The sequence below is a fragment of the Sphaeramia orbicularis genome, chromosome 7, assembly GCF_902148855.1.
Source record: "Sphaeramia orbicularis chromosome 7, fSphaOr1.1, whole genome shotgun sequence".
In the NCBI taxonomy this organism is placed as follows: domain Eukaryota; kingdom Metazoa; phylum Chordata; class Actinopteri; order Kurtiformes; family Apogonidae; genus Sphaeramia; species Sphaeramia orbicularis.
In genome coordinates, this window is record NC_043963.1 from 22518698 (window position 1) to 22541525 (window position 22828).

At 35.3% G+C, this 22828-nt stretch overlaps 1 protein-coding gene across 5 annotated transcripts in view; it reads right to left on the reverse strand.

Moving 5' to 3' along the window:
• Nucleotides 1-2238: 2238 nt before the first annotated feature.
• Nucleotides 2239-22828, reverse strand: part of LOC115423220 (arf-GAP with coiled-coil, ANK repeat and PH domain-containing protein 3-like) — a 99574-nt gene continuing 78984 nt past the window's right edge. Inside the window, exons 15-25 of one of the 5 annotated variants that reach the window (XM_030139994.1) lie at nucleotides 21334-21542; nucleotides 20443-20512; nucleotides 18750-18844; nucleotides 15874-16091; nucleotides 15694-15780; nucleotides 14625-14717; nucleotides 11862-12088; nucleotides 10626-10735; nucleotides 10379-10489; nucleotides 8031-8092; nucleotides 2239-3159 (exon numbers count right to left, since the gene is read on the reverse strand). In XM_030139994.1, the coding sequence (XP_029995854.1) occupies nucleotides 3053-3159; nucleotides 8031-8092; nucleotides 10379-10489; nucleotides 10626-10735; nucleotides 11862-12088; nucleotides 14625-14717; nucleotides 15694-15780; nucleotides 15874-16091; nucleotides 18750-18844; nucleotides 20443-20512; nucleotides 21334-21542 (1389 nt within the window). In that variant the 3' untranslated portion in view covers nucleotides 2239-3052. Of the gene's footprint in view, nucleotides 3160-5761; nucleotides 8093-10378; nucleotides 10490-10625; nucleotides 10736-11861; nucleotides 12089-14624; nucleotides 14727-15693; nucleotides 15784-15873; nucleotides 16092-18749; nucleotides 18845-20442; nucleotides 20513-21333; nucleotides 21543-22828 lie in introns of those variants that run through there. The other 4 variants (XM_030139991.1, XM_030139993.1, XM_030139990.1 and 1 more) reach the window with 4 other exon arrangements.

Sequence of the window (22828 nt, forward strand, 5' to 3'; positions counted from 1 at the left end):
AGATGCAAGTTAACGTTTTTAGCTAAAAGATGAATAGGTTTCATGTTAGTTTTATCAAAAGTCACAGTATTTGCTTCTAGACTGGATCTGTAATATATTAATGGATTTAAATATAGTGTCAGAGTGGGTCTCCTTACACGCATGCAAACTATAGATTATCATTTGGCTTCTTTAAGTGTAAATCACTGATTTGCACTGACTATGAATATACATCAATAGTTACATAAAGCCAAACAAATGGGGATTCATTTGAAATAATTAACTGTTTTTACTCAAGTACTATTTTTTAACAAGTGTTCAGAGAACGCAAAACCTCCGCCAAGCACCCCGAACGGTGTGCATGTGTGGATCGACTATTTCTTTTTAAATTAAACAGTTTCCAGGTTGTTCCATACAGCAGAAACAGCTGAAGCATGGTACCAGTCATGTGTATGTCAAATTATATTAAATTCCAATCAATATTTGCTGAGTTATAATGAAAAATGTGTCATAAATGGGATTTTCAATGTTAAATTGAAATGTCCACAGAGTCCACATTCCACAGTGGATGTGGACAATGTTGTGCCAGATACTAGATATTGTTATAAGCTACGGGTGGATCAAACTGGAGGCTAATCGGAGTCGTTTTGAAATTTTTTTTATGAATTTTTGAAAATTTCTCATTGATTAAAGATAGGAAAATTTGAGATTTTGTGACCTTGCTGTGACCTTGAACTCTGGCCTAGTGGGCCCAAAATGTAATGGGTTCGTCCCTGGGCCTAGGCCTGTCTGTGGGTAAAATTTGGTAAAGATGGTTGTAATAGTTTTCCCGTAAAGTTGCTAACAAACAAACAAACACGCAAACAAACACACAAAGCAAAGTGATCACAATACCTCCTGGTGGAGGTAATAATCCCGTAGTTCACAGATGTCAAACATGCGGCCTGGGGACCAAATTCGGCCCACCAAAGGGTCAAGTCCAGCCCTCGGGATGAATTTGTGAAATGCAGAAATTACACTAAGATATTAACAATCCTTCTAGTTCAGGTTCCACATTCAGACCAATTCAATCTCAAGTTGGCCAATAAAATATGATCATAATAACACATAAATAATGACAACTTCAAATTTTTCTCTTTGTAAATGTAAATATTTTCATGTATTTACACTAAAACAAAGTATAATTTTGCAAAAAATGTGAATAACCTGAAATGTCTTAAGAAAAGTAAGTACAATTTTAACAATATTCTGCCTTTTACTAAATGTTTTGTGTATTTGTAGATCCACTGTGATCTGTAAGTTATAATGTACATGTGTCAATGATAAACTGAGGCAGAATATTGTTAAAATTATACTTATTTTTTCAGTTTGTTCATGCTATTCACATCTTTTGAAAGGATAGTTTGTAGATGTAAACCTTTTCATAATGTCAATTAACTTTTTTCACTCTAAAACATAGAGAAAAGTTTGGAGTGGACATTATTTATATATTATTATGTTATTATTTTACTGGTTCGGCCCACTGCAGATCAAATTTAGCTGAATGTGGCCCCTGAACTAACATAAGTTTGACATCCCTGCTGTAGTTCAATGGAAAGTTCTTCCAGCACTGACTGCCTGTAACCATATCCCAAATCAGCCCACTGACCTCTGACCTCTGTAGTGGACATTATGTTCACGTGCACCTCTCTACAACAACTACTACTAAAAACTGTGCTTTTTATACAGAACGCCTCTCTTTGAGGTGTTTGATTGCTATAGAATATCATATTGCTGTTTTTTTTATAACACCAATCAGTACATGTGAAAGCATTTTAATGTTGCAGTCTCTCAATGTGCAGTCAGTTAGATAATTTGTAAACTACTGCAGAAGTTACCAGAACAGTACTATATCATATCATATATACAAAATTTTCTATGTGAAAAGATACATGTTGCTTTAAGTGTCAAATAGGGCTAAAATGTTGTTAAGTGGTAGAAGTGGTATTAAAATTGAGTAAATATTAGGCTCCAAGATAGAGATAATGAAAATTAATTCACATATCATAACATTTTTATGCATTTTATCCTGTTTGTGACGAAATAAAAAAGGTCCTGAAGTCCTATCTAGGGTCCTTTAAGTTTGGGACAGACTGGTTGACCTGCAGTCAAAAGGTTTCCATTTGCCAAATCTTACTTTTAACCACAGGGAGGCGCTTTTGCCACAGCTTGTGTGAAGTAGAATGTGGTTGAGATGTGGACATACGTTGACAGAGACGGTTTGTATTTTCATCAGTCTTTTATCAGTATTTCTGTTCATTCAGATATATTAGCATTTTTGCTTCTACAGCACATATACAGTAACATAAGCACTGCATTTCATAGTGGTACTGCCAAATACATTTAAACAAAATAATACACAGACTAGACCAGCACAGTCAATGCAAAATAACACAACAATACATATCAAAATAGACTGTCCACCAACAGAAATAACACTGTGGCATCAAAATGTTGACAGGTGATGCTAATAGCATAATATGACACTCCTTATCCTTATTACATAGCACAATTCAAGTCTGATATGAAATAAAATGCATGCATCATTGGATTTATAAAAAATATTGTTGCAATTCCTTCTACAAATGACACACATTGATCAAAATAACAGCAAGGAAACAAGGAAAAATAATAAAAACAAAACAAGTGCTTTGTATAAAGTTCTACATTGTACAAAACTCTATATTTTCTATGGCTATAAGAGGAAAAGACCAGCAAATCCTCATATCTGCTATCAAAATAAAAAGGTTTATCTGAGAACAGCACAAGACTCTTGCAGGTGTACTGCAGCTAACTAGCCAGGAGTGTAACAGCATCACAAAACTTTATTTCCACTAAATGCACTTTAGATAGTGTGAGCTTTTCTTTGTGGAATAACAGGTTTGGTAGTATTCTATGAAATGCAAAATGTATTAGGCAGTGTTTTTTTATACTGTAAAGGATCACTTGTGCTGAACAACCCATGAACCTATAACTAGATGCGACTTTTGCACTTTTCAAGTGTGACTTTGTTCCTTTCCAGACGCTGGGCGGACTACCTGAAGGAGTGTCGGAAGTGTACACTCCTCCGTTTCAGCTTTTCTGGGTCGTGGGATGCCATGTGGGAAAATTCTCTGAAGATATCAAGGTATGTGGCATCTCCTGATGAAGAAAACAAGGGGAAACAGTCATAAAAACAACAAACTGGAGAGAAAAAACCCTCTATTTGGTACTATGCTCTGAAGTTACTAACAGTCAAAACATCTTTTATATGAAAGTTAGAAGTACAAGCTGGAGGGAAACAGAACGCAGTGGAGCCCCGGGTAAGGAAGCCTCATGAATGGAAGGGCAAAACAGGCTGAGGCACCATGAAGCCTCCCTCTTTCAACTTTCCAAATTCTAAGCCTTTACTTTTCTTGTGGCCATGGTAACGGCTGAATTTACGGACACAACAAAAGCAGTTGAACTCTTTTGTGTTCCATGAGAGCTCCCAGGCCCGACTAATTAAAAAGGCGATGAGCATTCCAGGCTTTCCCTGTGTATGTCTGCACAAGAAAGAGAAGAAGGCCGAGGGATCACAGAGTGCAAACTTAAGAGCCGATATGGTTCCTTCATATTAGACCTAGAAATAATCTGGCTTTTGCATCAGCAGACTGTATCCATCCCAACTCTCTCTGAGCCATAATATCATGCATATTCAAACATGCCATTCATAGTCTAGTGTACACAGTAAATAAATTATAAAGCCATGCAGTGAAAATCAGACCTTTGATCTATAATTACTACAAAGGCAGCATGAAGTTAGGAGTCTGTTAATGCAGTTAGATGTCGTAAAAGGCTGTTAAAGATTCAGAAATGAAGCAAGGAAGCAAAGGGAGAAGTAAGTTCAGTCACATCTTCCATTTATTTGTCAGCATCATTTTAGAAGACACTGAGAGGAGTTACTGAACAAAAACGTCTAAGAGAACAGACAGTGTTAGTATTCACAGGTACTGTATATTAAGACACACATTCTCTTACAATATTCAAAGAAATTGTACAGATAACAGTCAGAGACAGAAAATACAGGAAAGTTAAAAACTGGATGTTAGAAGCAAGCAGTTAAAGTGTTAATAGTTTTTAGTTTATATACACAACAGTCAAGTTTCGGACCTAAAAGACTGAAACACTGTAGACACATTGTACTGTACAACATAATACTTGAATGGAAATCATTATTGGCCAGTGATGACATCTTTCATAGAGCAGATTCTGCTTCCTTTTATGTAGTAGGTTTCAGCTGCTTCCACAGCCATCACACCATATACTGCAGAAAACTGGCCGTATCAAAGTGCTTTAAATCTATCGCAAACGAGCAGGAATCAAGATGAAACTGAGTTAACCGTCATATTCTGGTGTTTTAAAACACATTTTAATGCTGCAGAGTCACAAACAGTTCAGAGACCATATGACAATCATCATGTGGTGAGGGGTAAGACGAGATGAAGGGATGGTTTTGTTTGTTTTTTCATAAGGGAGGGTAGTTTTGTTTTAAATGCACTGTAGAGGAGAGTCTTTAACATTAATAAAATTATGTTTTTGTGAGTTATGTGTGTGTTTTTTAACAAGCCAGCCTTTCTTTTTACTATCTTTCTCATGATAACTAGATGTTTTTACATTTATTTTAATAATAATTAGTTCTTTGTTAAAACAGAAAGCACCTGAAAATCTATTATATTAACCCTCCGGTATCCCATCCAGCAAGGCCCTTACTAAGCAGCAAGTGTGCCTTTTTGGCACACTTGTGGAATAATGTCAAAAAAAATTTCATACAGTTTGTTTTTAATTCTTTTACTCTTTTTTCTATTTCATTAACTTGAGCCGTAAACAAAAATACCAAATACTCAATAACTGTCACATTTTTAACCCTTTAAATCCCGTGTTTGTAATGTAAACAAACCATTTCTTTGAATGCAAAAAACACAAAAAAAATTATTTTTTCAATATACTACATAAAAAGTGGACACATGTTAATTGATTTTTGCAGCCTGGCATATGTCAGTGATTAACTCCAACACTGGTTAATTTGCATTATTATTTTTGGTGCTAGGTCAAATGTTCAAAAATACTAGCATCTGTTACCCAGTGTGCATAAAATGCACACCTATAAATCAAACTATTAAATATTATATATTGATTTATTTTTCTGCTCTAACTTGATTTTATTTTTGTAAATCAAGGTCAGCCCTAATCATACATATCAAATGGAAGAAATTGTGTGTTTTAGGCACACTTGGGAGACAGATGCTAGTCTTGTAATTTTCTTTTGTTTACAGTGTGCACATTTTAGTTTGTGGCCAGAATTTTAAAGATCATGCAAAAATGAACAACTTCTGAATTCTAACCTTATTTAAATTGTGAAAAATAATATGAAGTTTTTTAACACAAAGTGCAAAGTGTGCCTAAAAGGCACACCCGGATACCAGAGGGTTTATTCCAAATGGTTCCAGTGTATAAGTATCTGATGTCAGACTTTTATTCTGGCTGTTGCATCAGTAGCATCAACATTTGAGTGACAGGTGACATGTTTACATTGTCAGTTACAAGCAAGATGTTGAAGTGCATACATGACCCTGAGTGAGGTCACAGTGGATTTATGTGCAGATGATAAACAAGGATAGAAACTCCAACTGTTTGCAGAGAGAGTGTGAAACCATCAAAACCGTCATGTTATTAGAACCAAAACAGATTCTACAACTGTATGTTAAGTAAAAACAGCCCTTTGTAGGCCTAAGGGTTCGCATTATGCAGTCATGTTAAATTCATTTTCTTAAGAATAAACCATACAGCTATGATGTTAACTATGTAATGTACTCTGAAAACAGACATCTAAATATGTGTATATTTTTCAAAACGCACATTATGGCACAGTGAATTCGCTTCACCGACATTTGTTCGGTTTCTGTAAAACTAGGTGCAACTTCATGTGGATGAGACCTACTGATCTAGATAACAGTGATATAAACAACATTAGTGTTCACCCACCCCACCCCAATAACTCCCACATGGTCCCTAATAAGAGATAAAAATCTCTTTGGATTCATGCTCTGCTGGTAGAAATGAGCTGCTGGCTCTCTGAAAACTGTGTTTGGTCTTTGGCTTGAATCAAATACCAACAGTCTGGATCATCTTTGGAAAAAGGTAATTCGGGGTTATTCTTTAAAGTAACGATTTGTCCATTTGGGTCCACATATTCCAGTGATTTGACATCATTTACAGAGCAGCAGTCTACCATTTCCATCTAATCAACCCCATTATCTCACTTGTACTGCCTATGCACTGGCCACACTTCAATCTGTGCTCTTTAATGTAATGTAAAATTGATTGAATTCTGTTTCAAGCAGTGTCTAGACTGCCATGTTCATTGTCATCAAGCGTTTCTGCACTAGCCTTATCCAGCCAATTCAAGATGGTAGGACTTGACATAGTGATTCATGAATGTCATTCCATGCACTGTCATCACAATTTGGCAGTATATAGTGTAGCATGGGCATTAACATTATTCAGTAATACTAATGTCAAATATTCACATACACTGGGTACAGAAGTAAATAAAAGCAACAGGGTTTAGGAAGACCTGGGTAACAGAAACCCGTGCACTATAAACAAACAAACAAACAGAAATCTAATAGAGTCATGACACATCAGATCAATGTTGTCAACAAACATTTTTACATACAAATACGTTATATACAGAAGAATATGTGAGTAGAGTGTGATTTTATCAAAAAGTCCATCTTCCTCTGCAGTCGGTTCTGCAGAATAGTGATTGTACATTATGAAAATGTGGAGTATTGGCTTTCTTTCTCAGAATGAGAATATACAGCAACACTACTACTGCGTGAGTGCTCGGTAAAATAAAATCTAACAAAATAGATCCAGCTTAAAAAAATACCATCTGCATTGCTGTCAAACATAATACAAAAAATACAGATTATCTGTAGTGAAATAATCATTGCACTATTGCTCTGGGCATTTCTCCATAAATAAAAACAAAAAAAATAACCCTGTAAAATGAAGGAATAAGAGCAAAAACAGAATTGTAATTACTGTTAGTAAGAAAAGTGCATAATTTTGCTCTTAAATTTTAGATAAAAGCTTTACTCGCTCAATCTCTTAATCAAAACAGAGAAATGACACTTGTAGTTGTATCATTTACTCTCAGTCACAGTTACACCACAGGACTGGGTGTTGAAGAGCCCTGCCACCTCTGCAGATGCACATCATTTAGATAATAAAATGTACAGCCAATAAACTGTCATTTGCATTATTAAATAACAACCCAGTGAACTGGCTGAATCCCCTGTGTATTACTTACTTTGACATCTGTTTTGTACCATCTGTGCTATAAATACTGATTAGCATTGGATTATCATAACAAATCACATGTTAAAATTAAACCTAGGAATGCTTGGATGTGACATGTGGCAGTTCTTTGGTTCAAAGCTCCACGTATTCTCTAGTAATTCCAATTTTTTTTATGATGAGATTGGTCCCGTATACACTGCTGATGACTTCAGTGGTGGTCTAGTGACTGACTGACTGACTATAGTGCTGAAATTACCCTGAAAAGATGAAAAAAAAAACCATCTTCCATGGCAGTGATTTGTGACTGGACTGATCAGCACCTCACTAAACGCGTCTACAGTATCTTTAAGCACACCGGTCACATCTGACATCATTACAGGAAGATTAAACTGAGTTCTGATGTGATCCTGAGATGGGAGCGAACTGCTGGCAGAAGACACGAACCCTGGAAATGATCTGAATATATGCAATAATCACTTGATCTGGTGTTGAAAACTGACAGTCTTATGTCTGCTGGCACCCCCTTCACTTTTTTTTTTGTTTTTGTTTACACTGTAGTTTAACCTGACTGGACTTAATACATAAAAAGTGAGGCTTTCTCTAGCACTCGGCTATAGTGAGACAGATAAACTCCTGAATGCATTTCTTATACTGTTGCTCAGTAGGGCTGCTGATTGGGTATTGACCTGGCTGGCCAAAGGGTCCCTCAGACTCTCGCATCTCTTCATTCATCCTGGCCAGACGCAACCTGAAGATGCAAGAGGAGAAGGGAAGTCACAAATACTGAAGGGGGAAAAACTGTTAACAAGTGGTGCCAGGCACAACAAACCCCGCCCCTCGCATGTATTGTATCTTATTTTGGCATTGATCCAGCTGATGTATCATGTTTATGCATGTGCCGATGTCAGCATATGAATTTCCTCTATATATGTGCCAAGTCTGAAGTAAACTGAAACAAAATTGATGTTGTAATAGACATTTGAAATTACGTCCGTTATAAGTAAATGGGAGAAAAAAAAAAATTAAATTAAATAATTAAATTAAATTAGAACACTGGTCTACAATTTTTTAGAAATGATTTACTTCAGAGATTAAATGTGCTAAATGTTACGTATTTTAATAAGATTAATTGGAAAATAAATGACAAAAGTGCCGGTTTGCTAATGTTTTCAAGGTATATGATTAAGTGTTATTACACATATACAGGGTGTCCCATAAGTCTCCATACATAGGAGACATTATACATTCCATACATATATGGTTCTAACATGTATTTCTTTATATTTCAGATAACCCAAAGAATGCTTCAGCAGTGGAGGACACGCATTGAAATGTGTTCCCAACAAAATGGCAGTCATATAGAGCATATTATATAAATAAAAATGGTTTACAGGGTGGGGAAGCAAAATTTACAATATTTTGAGGCAGGGATTGAAAGACAGTGTATGACCAATTAGTTTATTGAAAGTCATGAGAATTTATTTGCCACAAGAAAATTGACATAATAGAAAATGTTTTTATTCTGTGTCTTCCTTCTTTCTCAATAACTGCCTTCACACGCTTCCTGAAACTTGCGCAAGTGTTCCTCAAATATTCGGGTGACAACTTCTGCCATTCTTCTTTAATAGTATCTTCCAGACTTTCTCGTAATAGTTTTGCTCATAGTCATTCTCTTCTTTCCATTATAAACAGTCTTTATGGACACTCCAACTATTTTTGAAATCTCCTTTGGTGTGACGAGTGCATTCAGCAAATCACACACTCTTTGACGTTTGCTTTCCTGATTACTCATATGGGCAAAAGTTTCTGAAAAGGTATGGATAATAGTGTTAGGTATGATTATGACATCAATATATGTTTGGTTTCAAAACAACTGACGTAGTGCCTGCTGAGAAAAAACAACTAAATGTTCATTGTAAATTTTGCTTCCCCACCCTGTATATATGTGCCAAGTCTGAAGTAAACTGAAACAAAATTGATGTTGTAATAGACTTTTGAAATTATGCCCATTATAAGTAAATGGGAGAAAAAAAAAAATTCATTAAGAACACTGGTCTACAATTTTTTAGAAATGATTTGCTTCAGAGATTAAATGTGCTAAATGTTACGTATTTTAATAAGATTAAATGGAAAATAAATGACAAAAGTGCCGGTTTGCTGATGTTTTCAAGGTATATGATTAAGTGTTATTACACATATATATTGGTTTATGTACATTTATATAATAGTTTTATAAGTCTTCCACTAAATAGAACCTGTAAAGTGAATGTATTCTAATGTGCAGACAGTGTTTTGAAGTAGATCTTGTAGCTCTGAGACAAATATTCCTTTTGAGTCAAACCCATTCTCTCGTTAATTCTTGAATTTCACATTTTAACCCAAGGCTGTATCTTGGAAAGTTTAGCCAACCAGCATTTTTTACTTGATTTTTCTTTATCAGTGACTCTCATGTGGTAAAATTTCATTACTTTTATTCTGGAAGCATTTTCCTTGTCGACCAGTGTAATTTTAACTATGACCTACTTTCCCAAAATATAACCACATCTATTCTGGGTCCCTGGTAATCTATAAACCCAATTTGATATGAATTCAACCAATAGTTTAGCTGCTACAGACATGAGGAATTTTGCCCATTTTAAGTAAATGGGAAAAAAAAGATTAAAAAAAAAAAAATCATAAAAAATTGAAACTTTCACCTATTTTTCCCAAAATGTACTGACATCTATTCTGGGTCACTGGCAATCTATAGCCTAAATTTACTATGAATTTAACCAATAGTTTTGCTGCTACAGAGATTTGAAATTTCACCCATTATAAGTAAATGGTGAAAAAAAAGACCTTAAAAATGCATAAAAAAATTTGAACTTTGATCTACTGTTCCCAAAATGTAATGAGATCTATTCTGGGTCACTGGCAGTCTATAAAATTTTGCATGAATTCAACCAATAGTGTTGCTGCTAGAGTGTTAACAAACAAACAAACCGAACCAAAAACAATAACCATAAACAGAAAATATGTACGTAAATTAACATACAGTGTGACTATATCTGCATTTGCTTGCTGCACGGCTATACTCAAAGGATCCTGGCCGTCATCATCCCCATCGTTCTGTGTAGCTCCCCTTTTGAGGAATAAACACACCTGCCTGGAAAACCGAGAGGAAAACAATGTAAGTCACGACATAAAAGCACCAATGCAAACAAAGCAGGTTTTAATGAGGTTGAATTCATATGAGATGCAGTTCAGCGTAACACCAACGAGTCAGCGGCATCATGACTCACCCAGTGTGTCCCAGATATGTGGCGTGGTGCAGGGGACCCCTCCCTCTCGCGTCTCTTTGGTTGACGTCAGCAGCGTTCTGCAGCAGGAACTCGCAGGCTATCAATGATCCCTAAAATAAATAAACAGCAGTAGTTAGCCTGGCACTGACAACAACAAATATTCAATATGGACCCTAGGAGTGAGTGGGTTTTTCCATGCGGCTGCTGAATATATATATCAGGGGTGTCAAACATGCGGCCCGGGGGCCAAATGTGGCCCGCCAAAGGGTCCAGTTCGGCCCCTGGGATGTTTTTGCCAAGTGCAAAAATTCCACAATCTTGAATTGAATTAAGCAAAAAAAATTTAGCTTGAATTAAGGAAAAAATCTTGAATTAAGCAAAAAAAAAAAAAATCTTCAATTAAGTAAAAAAAATCTTCAATTAAGCCAAAAAAAGTCTTCAATTAAGTAAAAAATCTTCAATTAAGCAAAAAAAAAAATCTTTGATTAAATTTAAAAAAAAATCTTGAATTAAGCCAAAAAAATCTTCAATTAAGTAAAAAAAAATCTTGAATTAAACCAAAAAAAAATCTTCGATTAAATTTTAAAAAATCTTGAATTAAGCCAAAAAAATCTTCAATTAAGTAAAAAAATCTTGAATTAAGCCAAAAAAAATCTAGAATTAACAACTTAATTTTTTTTTCTTTGTTTTACTGCAAAAAATAACATTAAATTATGAAAATATTTACATTTACAAACTATCCTGTAACACTAAACTAAAATGTGAATTACCTGAACAAATATGAACAACCTGAAATGTCTAAAGAAAATTAAGCCCAATTTGAACTCTTTTCTTCCTGTTCTTCAGTGTTTAGTGTCTTTGTAGATCTGATCCATAATGCACATGTAGAAATGATAAGTTGAGGAATAATATTGTTAAAATTGCACTAAATTTTCTTACATTTCTTAATTTAAATTTCAGTTTTTTCAGGGTTTTTTTTTGGATAGTTTATAAAAGCAAGTATTTTCATAATTTAATGGGGTTTTTTTTACACTAAAACAAAGACAAAAAATTTGGAGTTGTCATTATTTATTATGTTATTATTTTTCTGGTCTGGCCCACTTCAGATCAAATTTAGCTAAATATGGTCCCTGAACTAAACTGAGTTTGACACCCCTGATATATATAATGCATTTGCAACTAAATCACAGTCTGTATATGATATTAATCATGCAGGAGCTCAGTTCACAGACTCACCCCAATCACAGCTTGTATAAGGGGCGTCTTCCCCTCATCCTCGTCATTTACCAAATTGACGTCTGCCCCGTGGGCTAGTGCTTCAGCCATGACAGGCAGGTTTCGGGCTTTGGAGGCTTTGTAAAGGAGCATCCCAGGATGAAGGTCTCTGATGTCCTCTGGGTCTGAGGTCTCCGGCTCGGCCTCCAGCTCAGCTTCACCACTTGAATCTTCTGACACCTCACACTCTGAGGGAAAGGTCGGCAGATAGAATTGTTAATTTTTTTTATTTTTTTTTAAATTTTATTTTTATTGAATCCTTCAAAAGTTCACAAGTCACATTTAAGAAAATAAATCAAGGACATCACAATTAGTCCACAGCCCTAACACAGAGCCGAACATATTGCATCTTGCACTAAATTGGAAAGAACACACATTAGTAAGATGTCCATGTTGAAGGAACAACCCTTCCTTTTCCTTTTTCTCCCACAATCCCCCCTCTCCCCCAGCCAGTCATAAAAAAAAAAAAAAAAAATGGTGGGCACATTGGATCTTCCAGCATGAGCTGAGTTCAATCAGCATCCCTCAATATGAGCCAATCTGTGTTAAGAAGGGTTCCCACACACTTCTATATATATCCATCTGTCCATTTATCTTGTGGATCAGTCTTTCAAATGAGGTGGTCTCTGATAAGGCTGAATACCATTCAGAATAAGTAGGGTTGTTCTGCCCCTTTCAGTGCCTTAGTATGACCCTCTTAGCTGTAGTGAGTGCAATTTTAAGCCAATGTGCTCTTTTGACTTCTAATGTAACATCATGTTCCAGGAAATTCAGAAGACACAACGCAGGTGTCAGGACCAAATTCAAATTTAAAGTACTATTTATCTTTCCCATGACACTATGCCAGTAAGAGGTCAGACTCGGGCAGGTGAGAAACATATGAACCATGTCTCCAGGACTTTGTTTGCACCACCAACAGATATTAGAATTGCATATTCCTGCTCTACATAGTTTGACAGGTGTCCAGTATTTTTTGCACACAAATTAAAAAAAAAAAAAATTAACAGGACACCTGTTAATTTTTTTTTTTTTTATTTGTGTGCAAAAAAAGTTTCTTCATGTATTATTGAACATAGGTGATGTGGATTCTGATGTATGGGGTGATGAATCTGCTGTAATATTTTTATAATAATAATAATAATAATAATAATAATACATTTTATTTGTATAGCACTTTTCATTATACTCAAAGACACTTTACATAAAACAGATAAAAACAGAAACCAAACACATTAAAATCTTGACGAAAAGCAGGCATAAAAGGTGGGTATATGAATATAAAACAATTAAACATTAAAAGCAATCTTAAATAAATTAGTTTTAAAAGGGATTTGAAGGTGTTGAGGTCAGAGCAGTGTCGGATGGTAGGTGGGAGGGAGTTCCAGAGGGATGGAGCAGCAAAAGAAAAAGCTCTGTCCCCCCAGATTCAGTGCTATTTCTATGTAAGATGCAAGACTTTTTGCTATGGTGCACATGATGTAAGGAAAAGTGTATGTTTTCCATTTTTTCTTACATATTCTTCCCTGATGAGAATCTAAGTGAGACTCCAACATTGTCTCTATTCAGGATTTCTACAAGTTTTTAAAACTTTTAACACTTGAACGGGAACTAATAGTTATTTAGCAAAACACATATTTTTCTCTACATTTAGGCCTCTCGTCCAGATGTAAACAACAGTTTAAGTCGCAAAAATGGAGAATTTTCCAAAGTGACAATTTTAAAAACTCTGTATCTATGTGGACAAGGAAAATTAAGTGAGTAAACAACAAAGGCATCCCACTCCAAGACACACATGTCTATTATTGCTTTGTGTAAATGAACATGCACCTGAAACCAAATGTAGGTCATACAGGTGTATAAGTCAGTGTGTTACCTGAAGGAGAACATGGCACTTAAAATAGACACATATATTGGTAAAATCTGTATAATATAAATATACGCTTCGACGACCCAAACCAACAGTTAAGGTAACTGAAGTTTATAATTGTTGTTGCAGTTCACCTTAATAACAGACTGAAACTTCTGTGTCTGCATTCCATGTTATTTAAAGTCAGAAGTTCACAGAGTTTAAAAGTCCCACATAAACAATGGTTTGTCCAAGCATTTGTTCCGTTTTGTGGTTCTTTTTGCATTGTAGTGTGAACAAAGCTATGTTATAGTGGCTTTAGAGCGGTGGAAGAAAATACATGTTAGAAAAATAGCTTTTCCTGATTTTTCATGCAACTGTAGAAACCGTGACTATTATTAAATGTCTATTAATAAGTATTATTATTTGTGGTTTGGAATAGGTGTACAGGACTTACCCTTTTCTATAGATGCTATATTTTTAATTGTACCTATGTGATGTGCATTTAACTTCAACAAGGCAAATGGATTAATCATTCAATAGCGACATAGTATAAACAAAGTAATAATAATAATGAGCAAATCAGTTTATTTTAATTAGATTGTGTTTATAAAGACTCCCCATTTATTTATTTATTTTTAGACTTAATTGACCATTAAGGACTTCAACACACCCTGATGTAACCCATCTCATTTTCTGTTTATATATTGTTTTGTACTTTTGCAAGCTTAACCTTTCATACTGGCAAACTTCCTGATTGTTATGATTACTGTCTGTCAGTTTTCAAATGTTCCTTTTCTTGTAATAATTAAAAAATAAAGTATATTTAAAAAAAAAAGACCAAATCTAGTGGTGCTTTATTGCTTCTGGAGACTCACCCTCCTCTGTGACGCTGTCGACCACTGACCCAAACACCAGGATGTCTGTGCTTCCGTCTGTGCTGCCTCCTAACCCACTGTCACTGCTGAGACCTGCCGGACCGGAAGACGCCAGAACATGGACACATTAGTTACCACTGTCTTTTTCTTGTTTTCTTTTTTTTTTTTTTTTCTTTATAATTTTCTTTATGGATTTTCAACAGCATAACATGGATGCATCATACAGTGTGTACATTTTTTCTGTCCTTCTTAACATAAGTCCCCACCCCCAACTTAGATATAAACATAAACATGCAAATATATATACACCAAAAAACATCAGGAATATGAACAGGAGGCACATAGTATTCACACAAATTCTAGATGTGAAAACATAGCAAAAATACATTCATACATACATACATACATACATACATACATACATACATACATACATACATACATACATACATACATACAATAAAATAAAATAAAATAAAATGTTGGAGCCAAAATACATTTTGGTTTGTTTATTCCTCTTTTTTGTTTTGACCTTAATTTAATAATTGTTTAGTGGGTGTGGCTGTGATGATGACCACACGTGCAGTTCATCATGGGTGATGGTATGGGTGTTGTGAGGTTACAAATACCTGCCGTGTGATGTGGGCGGTGTGTTTAAGGACAGCCCCAAACAATTTTCTAACCATGAGCCACAGCGTGAATACAGTTGGTCACCGTTTTCAGTGTTTTTTATGTTAAATATCCTATTTTGTTTATTTATAGAGAGTATTTTGAACGACGACTGTGATCTCTTTTGAACGGCTGGACTTGATATTTGTTAATAAATGAATTGACATATTCAAAGACAAAGAAAACCATCCGGACATTCATTCCTACACGCGTCAAAAAATACATCAGGTTCCACACCATAGTAGTGGCGAAAGGTAAAGCCATTACATATTTAACACCATTGTCTCTTTCATAGTGATCAATGTTTTGCAAATAAACTCTAGTAAAAAAAACACCATTCACAGATCTTGGCTTTGAAAGTATGTAGTAAAAGGTGTCAGGTTTTAGAACTGTTGCTTACTTCGAGGCCCAGATCCTGTATCAAAGTAGGAGAAGAGAGAGTCCAGCTCATCGGGACAAAACAGGGATTCTCGTCTGAACTTAGCAGCTGCTGTAAAAACAAACGTACGCACAATGACGACGTTAAATCCAATAATTCACTCGTCGCTGGAGGGATTTAGAAAGAGGCTAATTCAAGTACCTGAGGAGAGGGTGGAAGGGGAGGTGCTTCCGGGTTCCTGCCGGTATCTTCGTCGTGTTTTTGGTACCGTAGTCGCACTGTTGTGTCGCCGGCATTTCTTCACACTCCACCGCCGCTCTGACTTCCTCTCTCCGTTGATGAGGATCTCTGTGGAGCCCAGTTTCTTCAGGAATTTCTTCTCTACGTACTTGGCCTTAATCCAAGCCTCTTTTTCTTGCCTGCAAATCGTGATGGAAGTATTCAGATATATTACTGAAGTAAACGCACCAAAAGAAAACTTAAGTCACAGTACACAGAAGCAAAATGTATTTAATTTAATATTGTTTTTGTTTTTTTACTTTCTCATTTGACTACAAGCATGGTTAAACATACATAACTCAAACAGCCGGATCAGGCAGTCACAACTTGCATAAGAAAAATAATAAATGAATACATAAATAAATATGTATTCTCACACAGTGTAAATGTGTGTGTGTGTAAGTTCCACCTACTTAAGCAGGTTTAAACACGTAGCATTTTTGAAGTTACTGAGCTAAGATGAGCGTCCACTTTTACCAATGTCCTTCTCCTACATCCTTTTGTAGCCTCAGATTATAAGTGATCTGCTCCATATGATGTAACTGATTGACAATATTTATAAAGGTGTCCACAGAAGGGCCATGTTTTTGAAGCCAGCATCTCGTGATAGCTTTCTTGCTGGCTGCCATAAAAATCTTTAGTAAATAAGTATTTGAAATTTTGAGTAAAAGTACTATTGTGTTCCCTTTGACTGCATGATCACAAATAGCATAATTGTGCTATTAAGAGTGAGTTAGTTATTTGCAGTCATAACCAAATATAACCCTTTAAATACCAGTTTGAATATGTGATGCCACTTGTTTCATTAAAAAAACAACATAAAAACTTGATATTTTCTACATAATACACAGTGGAGGGATGTAACATTTTATATGAGAGTCTTGGATGTGTCTATGGCTGTTATGTACTGTGCTTTTGCTCTTTTTGTTAGCCTTTGCTTTTCATTTGACCAGGTGGGTCCGGATGTCATGTTTTTGTTTTTTCTTTTTTACAGGACTTAGTTGCAGGTTGTGTTTGATAATGCAGGGGTAGCGGTATGTGGTCAGCTCCTACGGTCCTCCACATACCGTCCTTTTGTTAAGTTGGCCGGCTCACCTGAGTGCTTGTTTTTTTTGAAACTTTGGTTCTTTTTTTTTTGTTTCAGGGAACAGGAAGGGTTAAATAGGAAAAATGAACATCTACCCTTAACAACTAAAAATAAAGAACTTTACCATTTGAATCCTTTTGTCTCCTGTGTCCTCTGTTAAATATGTTAGAACCTTCAGGCCATAATAAAGGCTACATTCAGACTGCAGGCAAATGTGGCCCAAATCCTATTTTTTTGCCCTTATGTGACCTGTATCCAATCTGTTAAAGACACTTTAAACAGCACAAATTTGATTGTTTCAAATCCGACCCAGACCAGTTTCATACGTGGTCCTAAATCTGATACGTATCTGTTATTTTGCAATGTGACTTCAGTCTGAATGGCCAGGTCGCATTTATACGACCTTTATGTCATTGAAATGCGACAAACGTCATTATTCTGCGTCCTAGGAGTGTCACTTCTCTGAACACAGTGTGTACCTGCGTGGTCACGTATTACATCAGGACCTCTTTTGCGCATGCGGGTCACTTCAGGGTCGCATTCGGTTCATAATCAAAACTGATAGAAGTCACATTTAATGTGTAATATGAATGAGCACACAAAAAAAGTCAGATTTCACCACAAAATCCGAATTGTGCAATAAAACCTGCTGTTTGAACATAACCTAAGATTAACAACAGCACTGACATCATTGCATTAGTATTGTTACGTGAGATTAAAAAATGTGGTTTCTATGCAAGTCATTGTGGGATTTTTTGTCGTGAAGGTCCTGCACTACACAAAAACTACTACCACAATGATTTTTTTTTTTTTTTTTTTTTTTTTTTTTTAATATCCTCATTGATATACAGCAACACCAGTCTGATACACAGATCTGTTCAGTTTTCATAATTTCTCTACAATCTATTAATTTTTGGCAACATATTGGAAGATTGAACATTTCCTTAAATTAAATCAAGTAAATTTCATCGAGAAAAATCACTTTCAGAGCTCAACAGGGTCGCATTCGGTTCATAATCAAAACTGATAGAAGTCACATTTAATGTGTAATATGAACGAGCACACAAAAAAAAAATGTGATTTCACCACAAAATCCGAATTGTGCATTAAAACCTCTGCATTAGTATTGTTATGTGAGATTAAAAAATGTGGTTTCTATGCAAGTCAATGTGGGATTTTTTGTCGTGAAGGTCCTGCACTACACAAAAACTACCAACGCAATGATTTTTTTTTTTTTTATATCCTCATTGATATACAGCAACAGCAGTCTGATACACAGATCTGCTCAGTTTTCACAGTTTCTCTACAGTCTTTGATTTTGTGAACATTTCCTTAAATCAAATCAAGAGAAGTTCATCGAGAAAAATCACTATCAGAGCTCAACATATTGCTTTTTGTCAAACATCAGATGTCAATACAGATGCAAAAAACTGGTTTAGTTCTTAATGTGTTTTTGAAAGCTTGTAATTATCATGCATTGTGTAAAATCTGTATCTGAAAAGTTACTGACAATTAAATGTGTCAGACAAATGTAGTCGATCACAAAGCACAATATTTGACTCTGAGATGTACAGAAAGATAAATATAAATAGAGTAAAAGGAAAATATTCAAGTAAAATCTATCACTGCATGCTGTTATTCTCTATTTAAATAATGCATGAGATCTTTGACATATCCATTGTATTTGCACTGTGTTTTTATGAATGCTCACCTTGAACTGGATGGCAGTGGTTTCTTCAGACCTTGCTCTTGATATGAGCCTTCATATATATGGTTGATGACACTGTTTCCGAGCTCGCACATTAACTACAAAACAGAGACGCATGATTATTAATAGCATCCGCGCTTATAAACACTTACATAATGTATAAACCCTTATAGATGGTACTAATTTACTACCCGCTGAGGAAAAATGTACATGCACAAAAACTGCTATAAAATCATCATAAATTAATATTTATCAGTTTTTTCTTTCTGTATTAATCTCAAACCACATCTGTTCTGCTCAAATCTACCACATGTTCAATAATTTTCAGGTTTTTAACACTTTAAATGCCAGTTGAAATACACAATGGCACTTGTTTAATTAAAAAAACACAAAAAATGTTACAGTTTCTATATAGTACATGGTGCATGAATGTAGCACTGTTTTATATCAGTCTTGTATATGTCAAAGAATAGTAATAACACTGACTTCATTGCATTAGTAGTGTTAGTGCATTGCAGGACGCATTGACTTCACGCATAAAAAGTATTAATATAATGAAATTTGTTATTGCTACATTTTGATATATCCAAGACAATCCTCTAGCCCGTGTATGGAAGTAAATCTGTCATCAGTTTTTGAATTATAAAAACCATTGAATTTCTAGCACTGATTTTTTTTTTTGCATTGAAATTAGGCATCTGATTTTTTTGCATCTGAATTTTTGCACCTGAATTTTTTAAATTCTAAATTTATAAACAGTTGAATTCAGAGACAAACAATTCAGATACTTAATTTCAGTGCAAAAACAAAGTTCAGATACTTAATTTCAGTGCAAAAAAAAAATTTCAGTGTAAAAAAAATTCAGATACTTAATTTCAGTGCAAAAAAAATTCAGATACTTAATTTCAGTGCAAAAAGAAAATCACATACTTAATTTCAGTGTAAAAAAAAGTTGAGATACTTAATTTCAGTGCAAAAAAAAATTCAGATTCTTAATTTTAGTGCAAAAAAAATTCAGATACTTAATTTCAGCACAAAAAAGTTGAGATACTTAATTTCAGTGCAAAAAAAAAACTGGGATACTAAATTTCAGTGCAAAAAAAGTTGAGATACTTAATTTCAATGCAAAAAAAATTCAAATACTTAATTTCAGCGCAAAAAGTTGAGATACTTAATTTCAGTGCAAAAAAAATTTCAGATACTAAATTTCAGTGCAAAAACAATTCAATGCTACAAATTCAATGTCTTTTATAATTCAAAATCTGATGACACAGATTTATTTCCATACATGTGTTATATGGAAAATATCTCGTAATTTAAGTGTGTTTTTTAGTTTAAACAAAATATTTGGTAATTTTGTGCAGATGTGGTTTAAGAGATTTATATAGAAAAAAAAGTTGATATATGATGATTTTAAAGTAGTTTTTTGTACGTTTTTGGCTTGAGCGTGTGTAGCAAATAACAGACCTGTAAAAATAAGTGACAGAATAAAAAAAAAAAAAAAAAAACATTTAAAAGAAATATTCCTTCAGAAATTCATGTCATAAGTATAACGATAACCATGTAAAAAAAAAAAATTAAAATAACAAAAATGCATCAAAATGGCCTGAGGGGTCCCTAAGGGATAATAACTCCTTTAAGACCCTTCCATAAGAAAAGGCTCCTCCTTATTTGACTCTGCAGATATAAAGTGTACCTTTAATAATTCTGGTTCCCATGTGTCCAGCGTGAGTGAGCGGACCTTCGAACAGTGAACTCCTAAACTTCTGCAACACAACAACAAGCAATGTTTTTACACAAATGCTGCAAAATGTAATGGTGAATAGTTTGATTAGTTGAACAGGTGCAAGGATCTAATAAATCACACAAGTGTTATCCAGAGGGAAATGGGAGATGCCGCTCCTAATGTCATGCAAATCACTACGTTCCACTGATGAAGCTGTCTGGTATCCAGGCAACAGTGGCACGTTAGAAAACTGATACTGTGTCTCTGCCCCTCTTCCATCCTACATTGTAATCAGTGGCCGTGGCTGATCTGACTGTGGGAATACAATCCCAAAAGGGAGCATGAATATTCAACAGGTGGGAATGCATAGAGATGGGGTTTGTGATTATGTAAGCGATTAAATAAGCACACAAACACATCTCCTGAGAAACATTTCCCACTGCAAGCCTGAAAACTAACCTAAATGATGCAACAATGTGATGTAACCAAACTAGAGCATGAGGCGCTGACCCCCATGATGATAGGATGTGTGTCTGCAGCAGTTAATCTTCATTCAATAGTATTACATAATTTCATCACTGCATTCAGTGGTATGCACAAACTAAACTAGTTGAGGCTTGTGTGTGCCGTCTTCACTTCCCTTTCTTAATGAAACTCTCAAATCGAGGCCAGTGGGATCCAATAAGCAACACACTCCACTTTAATCCCTTTAGCAGCGTGTGTGGTGGAACATGTTCTGTGGTTTTAACAGCGGACCGTTGGCACCGTTTCCTATCCTCGGAGCCAACATATGGACAGGATTGCGTCCATTTACTTCTGCCGTCATTCCATTCTGCCAAGGGGGTGGGGGTGGGGTTCTACCTGTGGATGCCAGAGCACTCGATGCACAGCAGGATGCCCAGGTTGATGGAAGCCCAGCGAGGGTCGGCCTGGCCGCAGTCACAGCACTGTTCGTTACCCGGTAAACACTGAATCCGTTGAAGGATGGTTTCCCCTCGGGCGCTGCGCTCCCGTGGTTCACTAGCGGAGTCGATGCTGCTGGTGGACGGGGACGCTGTTCTGTCTAAATGCTACACATCGACACAGACGAGACATCCATTAAGTTTAAAGTATAATCCAAGAAAGCAGGTGTCAAAGTCATTACCCTCCGCCAAGGAGGTTGTGTTTTTGTCAGTGTTGGTTTGTTTGTTTGTCTGTGTGCAAGATAACCTAAAAAGTTATAGACGAATCGGGATGAAAATTTCAGGAAATGTTGATACTGGCACAAGGAAGAAATGATTAAATTTTGGTGGTGATCGTGGGTGGGGGAAGTGTGGGGGCCATGGGGGCCCACTGATCTGCCTTGGCGGAGGTGTGCGCTGTCCGAGTGAGTGAGTGAGTGAGTGAGAGAGTGAGAGAGAGAGAGAGAGAGAGAGAGAGAGAGAGAGAGAGAGAGAGAGAGAGAGCTTCCCAAGTTGCCATTTTGGAAACTTGCATTGTTGTGTGGTTGATTTTATGTGAAAAAAAAAAAAGGAAAAAAAAAAAGAAAAAAAGAAAAAAAAATAAAAATGTAAAAAAAAAAAAAAAATTTTTAAATTGGAGTTATCATTATTTATAGGTTATTATGGTAGTATTTTACTGATCTGACTAACCTGAGATTGAATTGGGATGAATGTAACCCCTGAACTAAAGTGATTGTTAATATCTTCAGTGTAATTTTTGCATTTCACAAATTCCTCCTACAGGTAGGATTGGACCCTTTTGTGGGCCAGTTTTTTGTTACACACCTGTGCCATAAAACATCAAAATTAAACACTGGTACTTTACTATGTCTTCCCAGTCACACTCATTGTTCTTGAAGTAATACATCTTTAAAGAGCTTAATTTTTTCACAGTTATTATTGTAAAATAAAAAAGTAAAAAGTATTATTTAACTTCCCTTTTTCAGACAACAGCGAAGTATGAGATGTTTGTTTTACCTTAACATGCTTCAACTACTGTGATAAAGAAGAAGACAAAATTAACCTAATTGAGCTAAAATTAATGTAGTAATGGAAACTAGGTATGAAAAAAAGTATTCGTTGAGTTAGGCTTTATTTAAAAAAAAAAAAAAAAAAAGAAAAAAAAAAAAGGTAAGAAATAGAAACTTCATTGATATGCAAAATTTATGATAATACACCAAAGTTACACAGAAAAGGTCTTTAGTTTTTATATTTGTCAGTTCATTTTACACATAAAGACACAGACGCATCTTTTACAGCTGTGATTTGTGGATGGTTTTAGACCACAGCTATTTATTTGAAAGATACTATGTTTTTAGAAGAGTTGTAGCCAGTAGTTTTGGCTGTGACACAAAATGACTCTTTGTATAAATGTG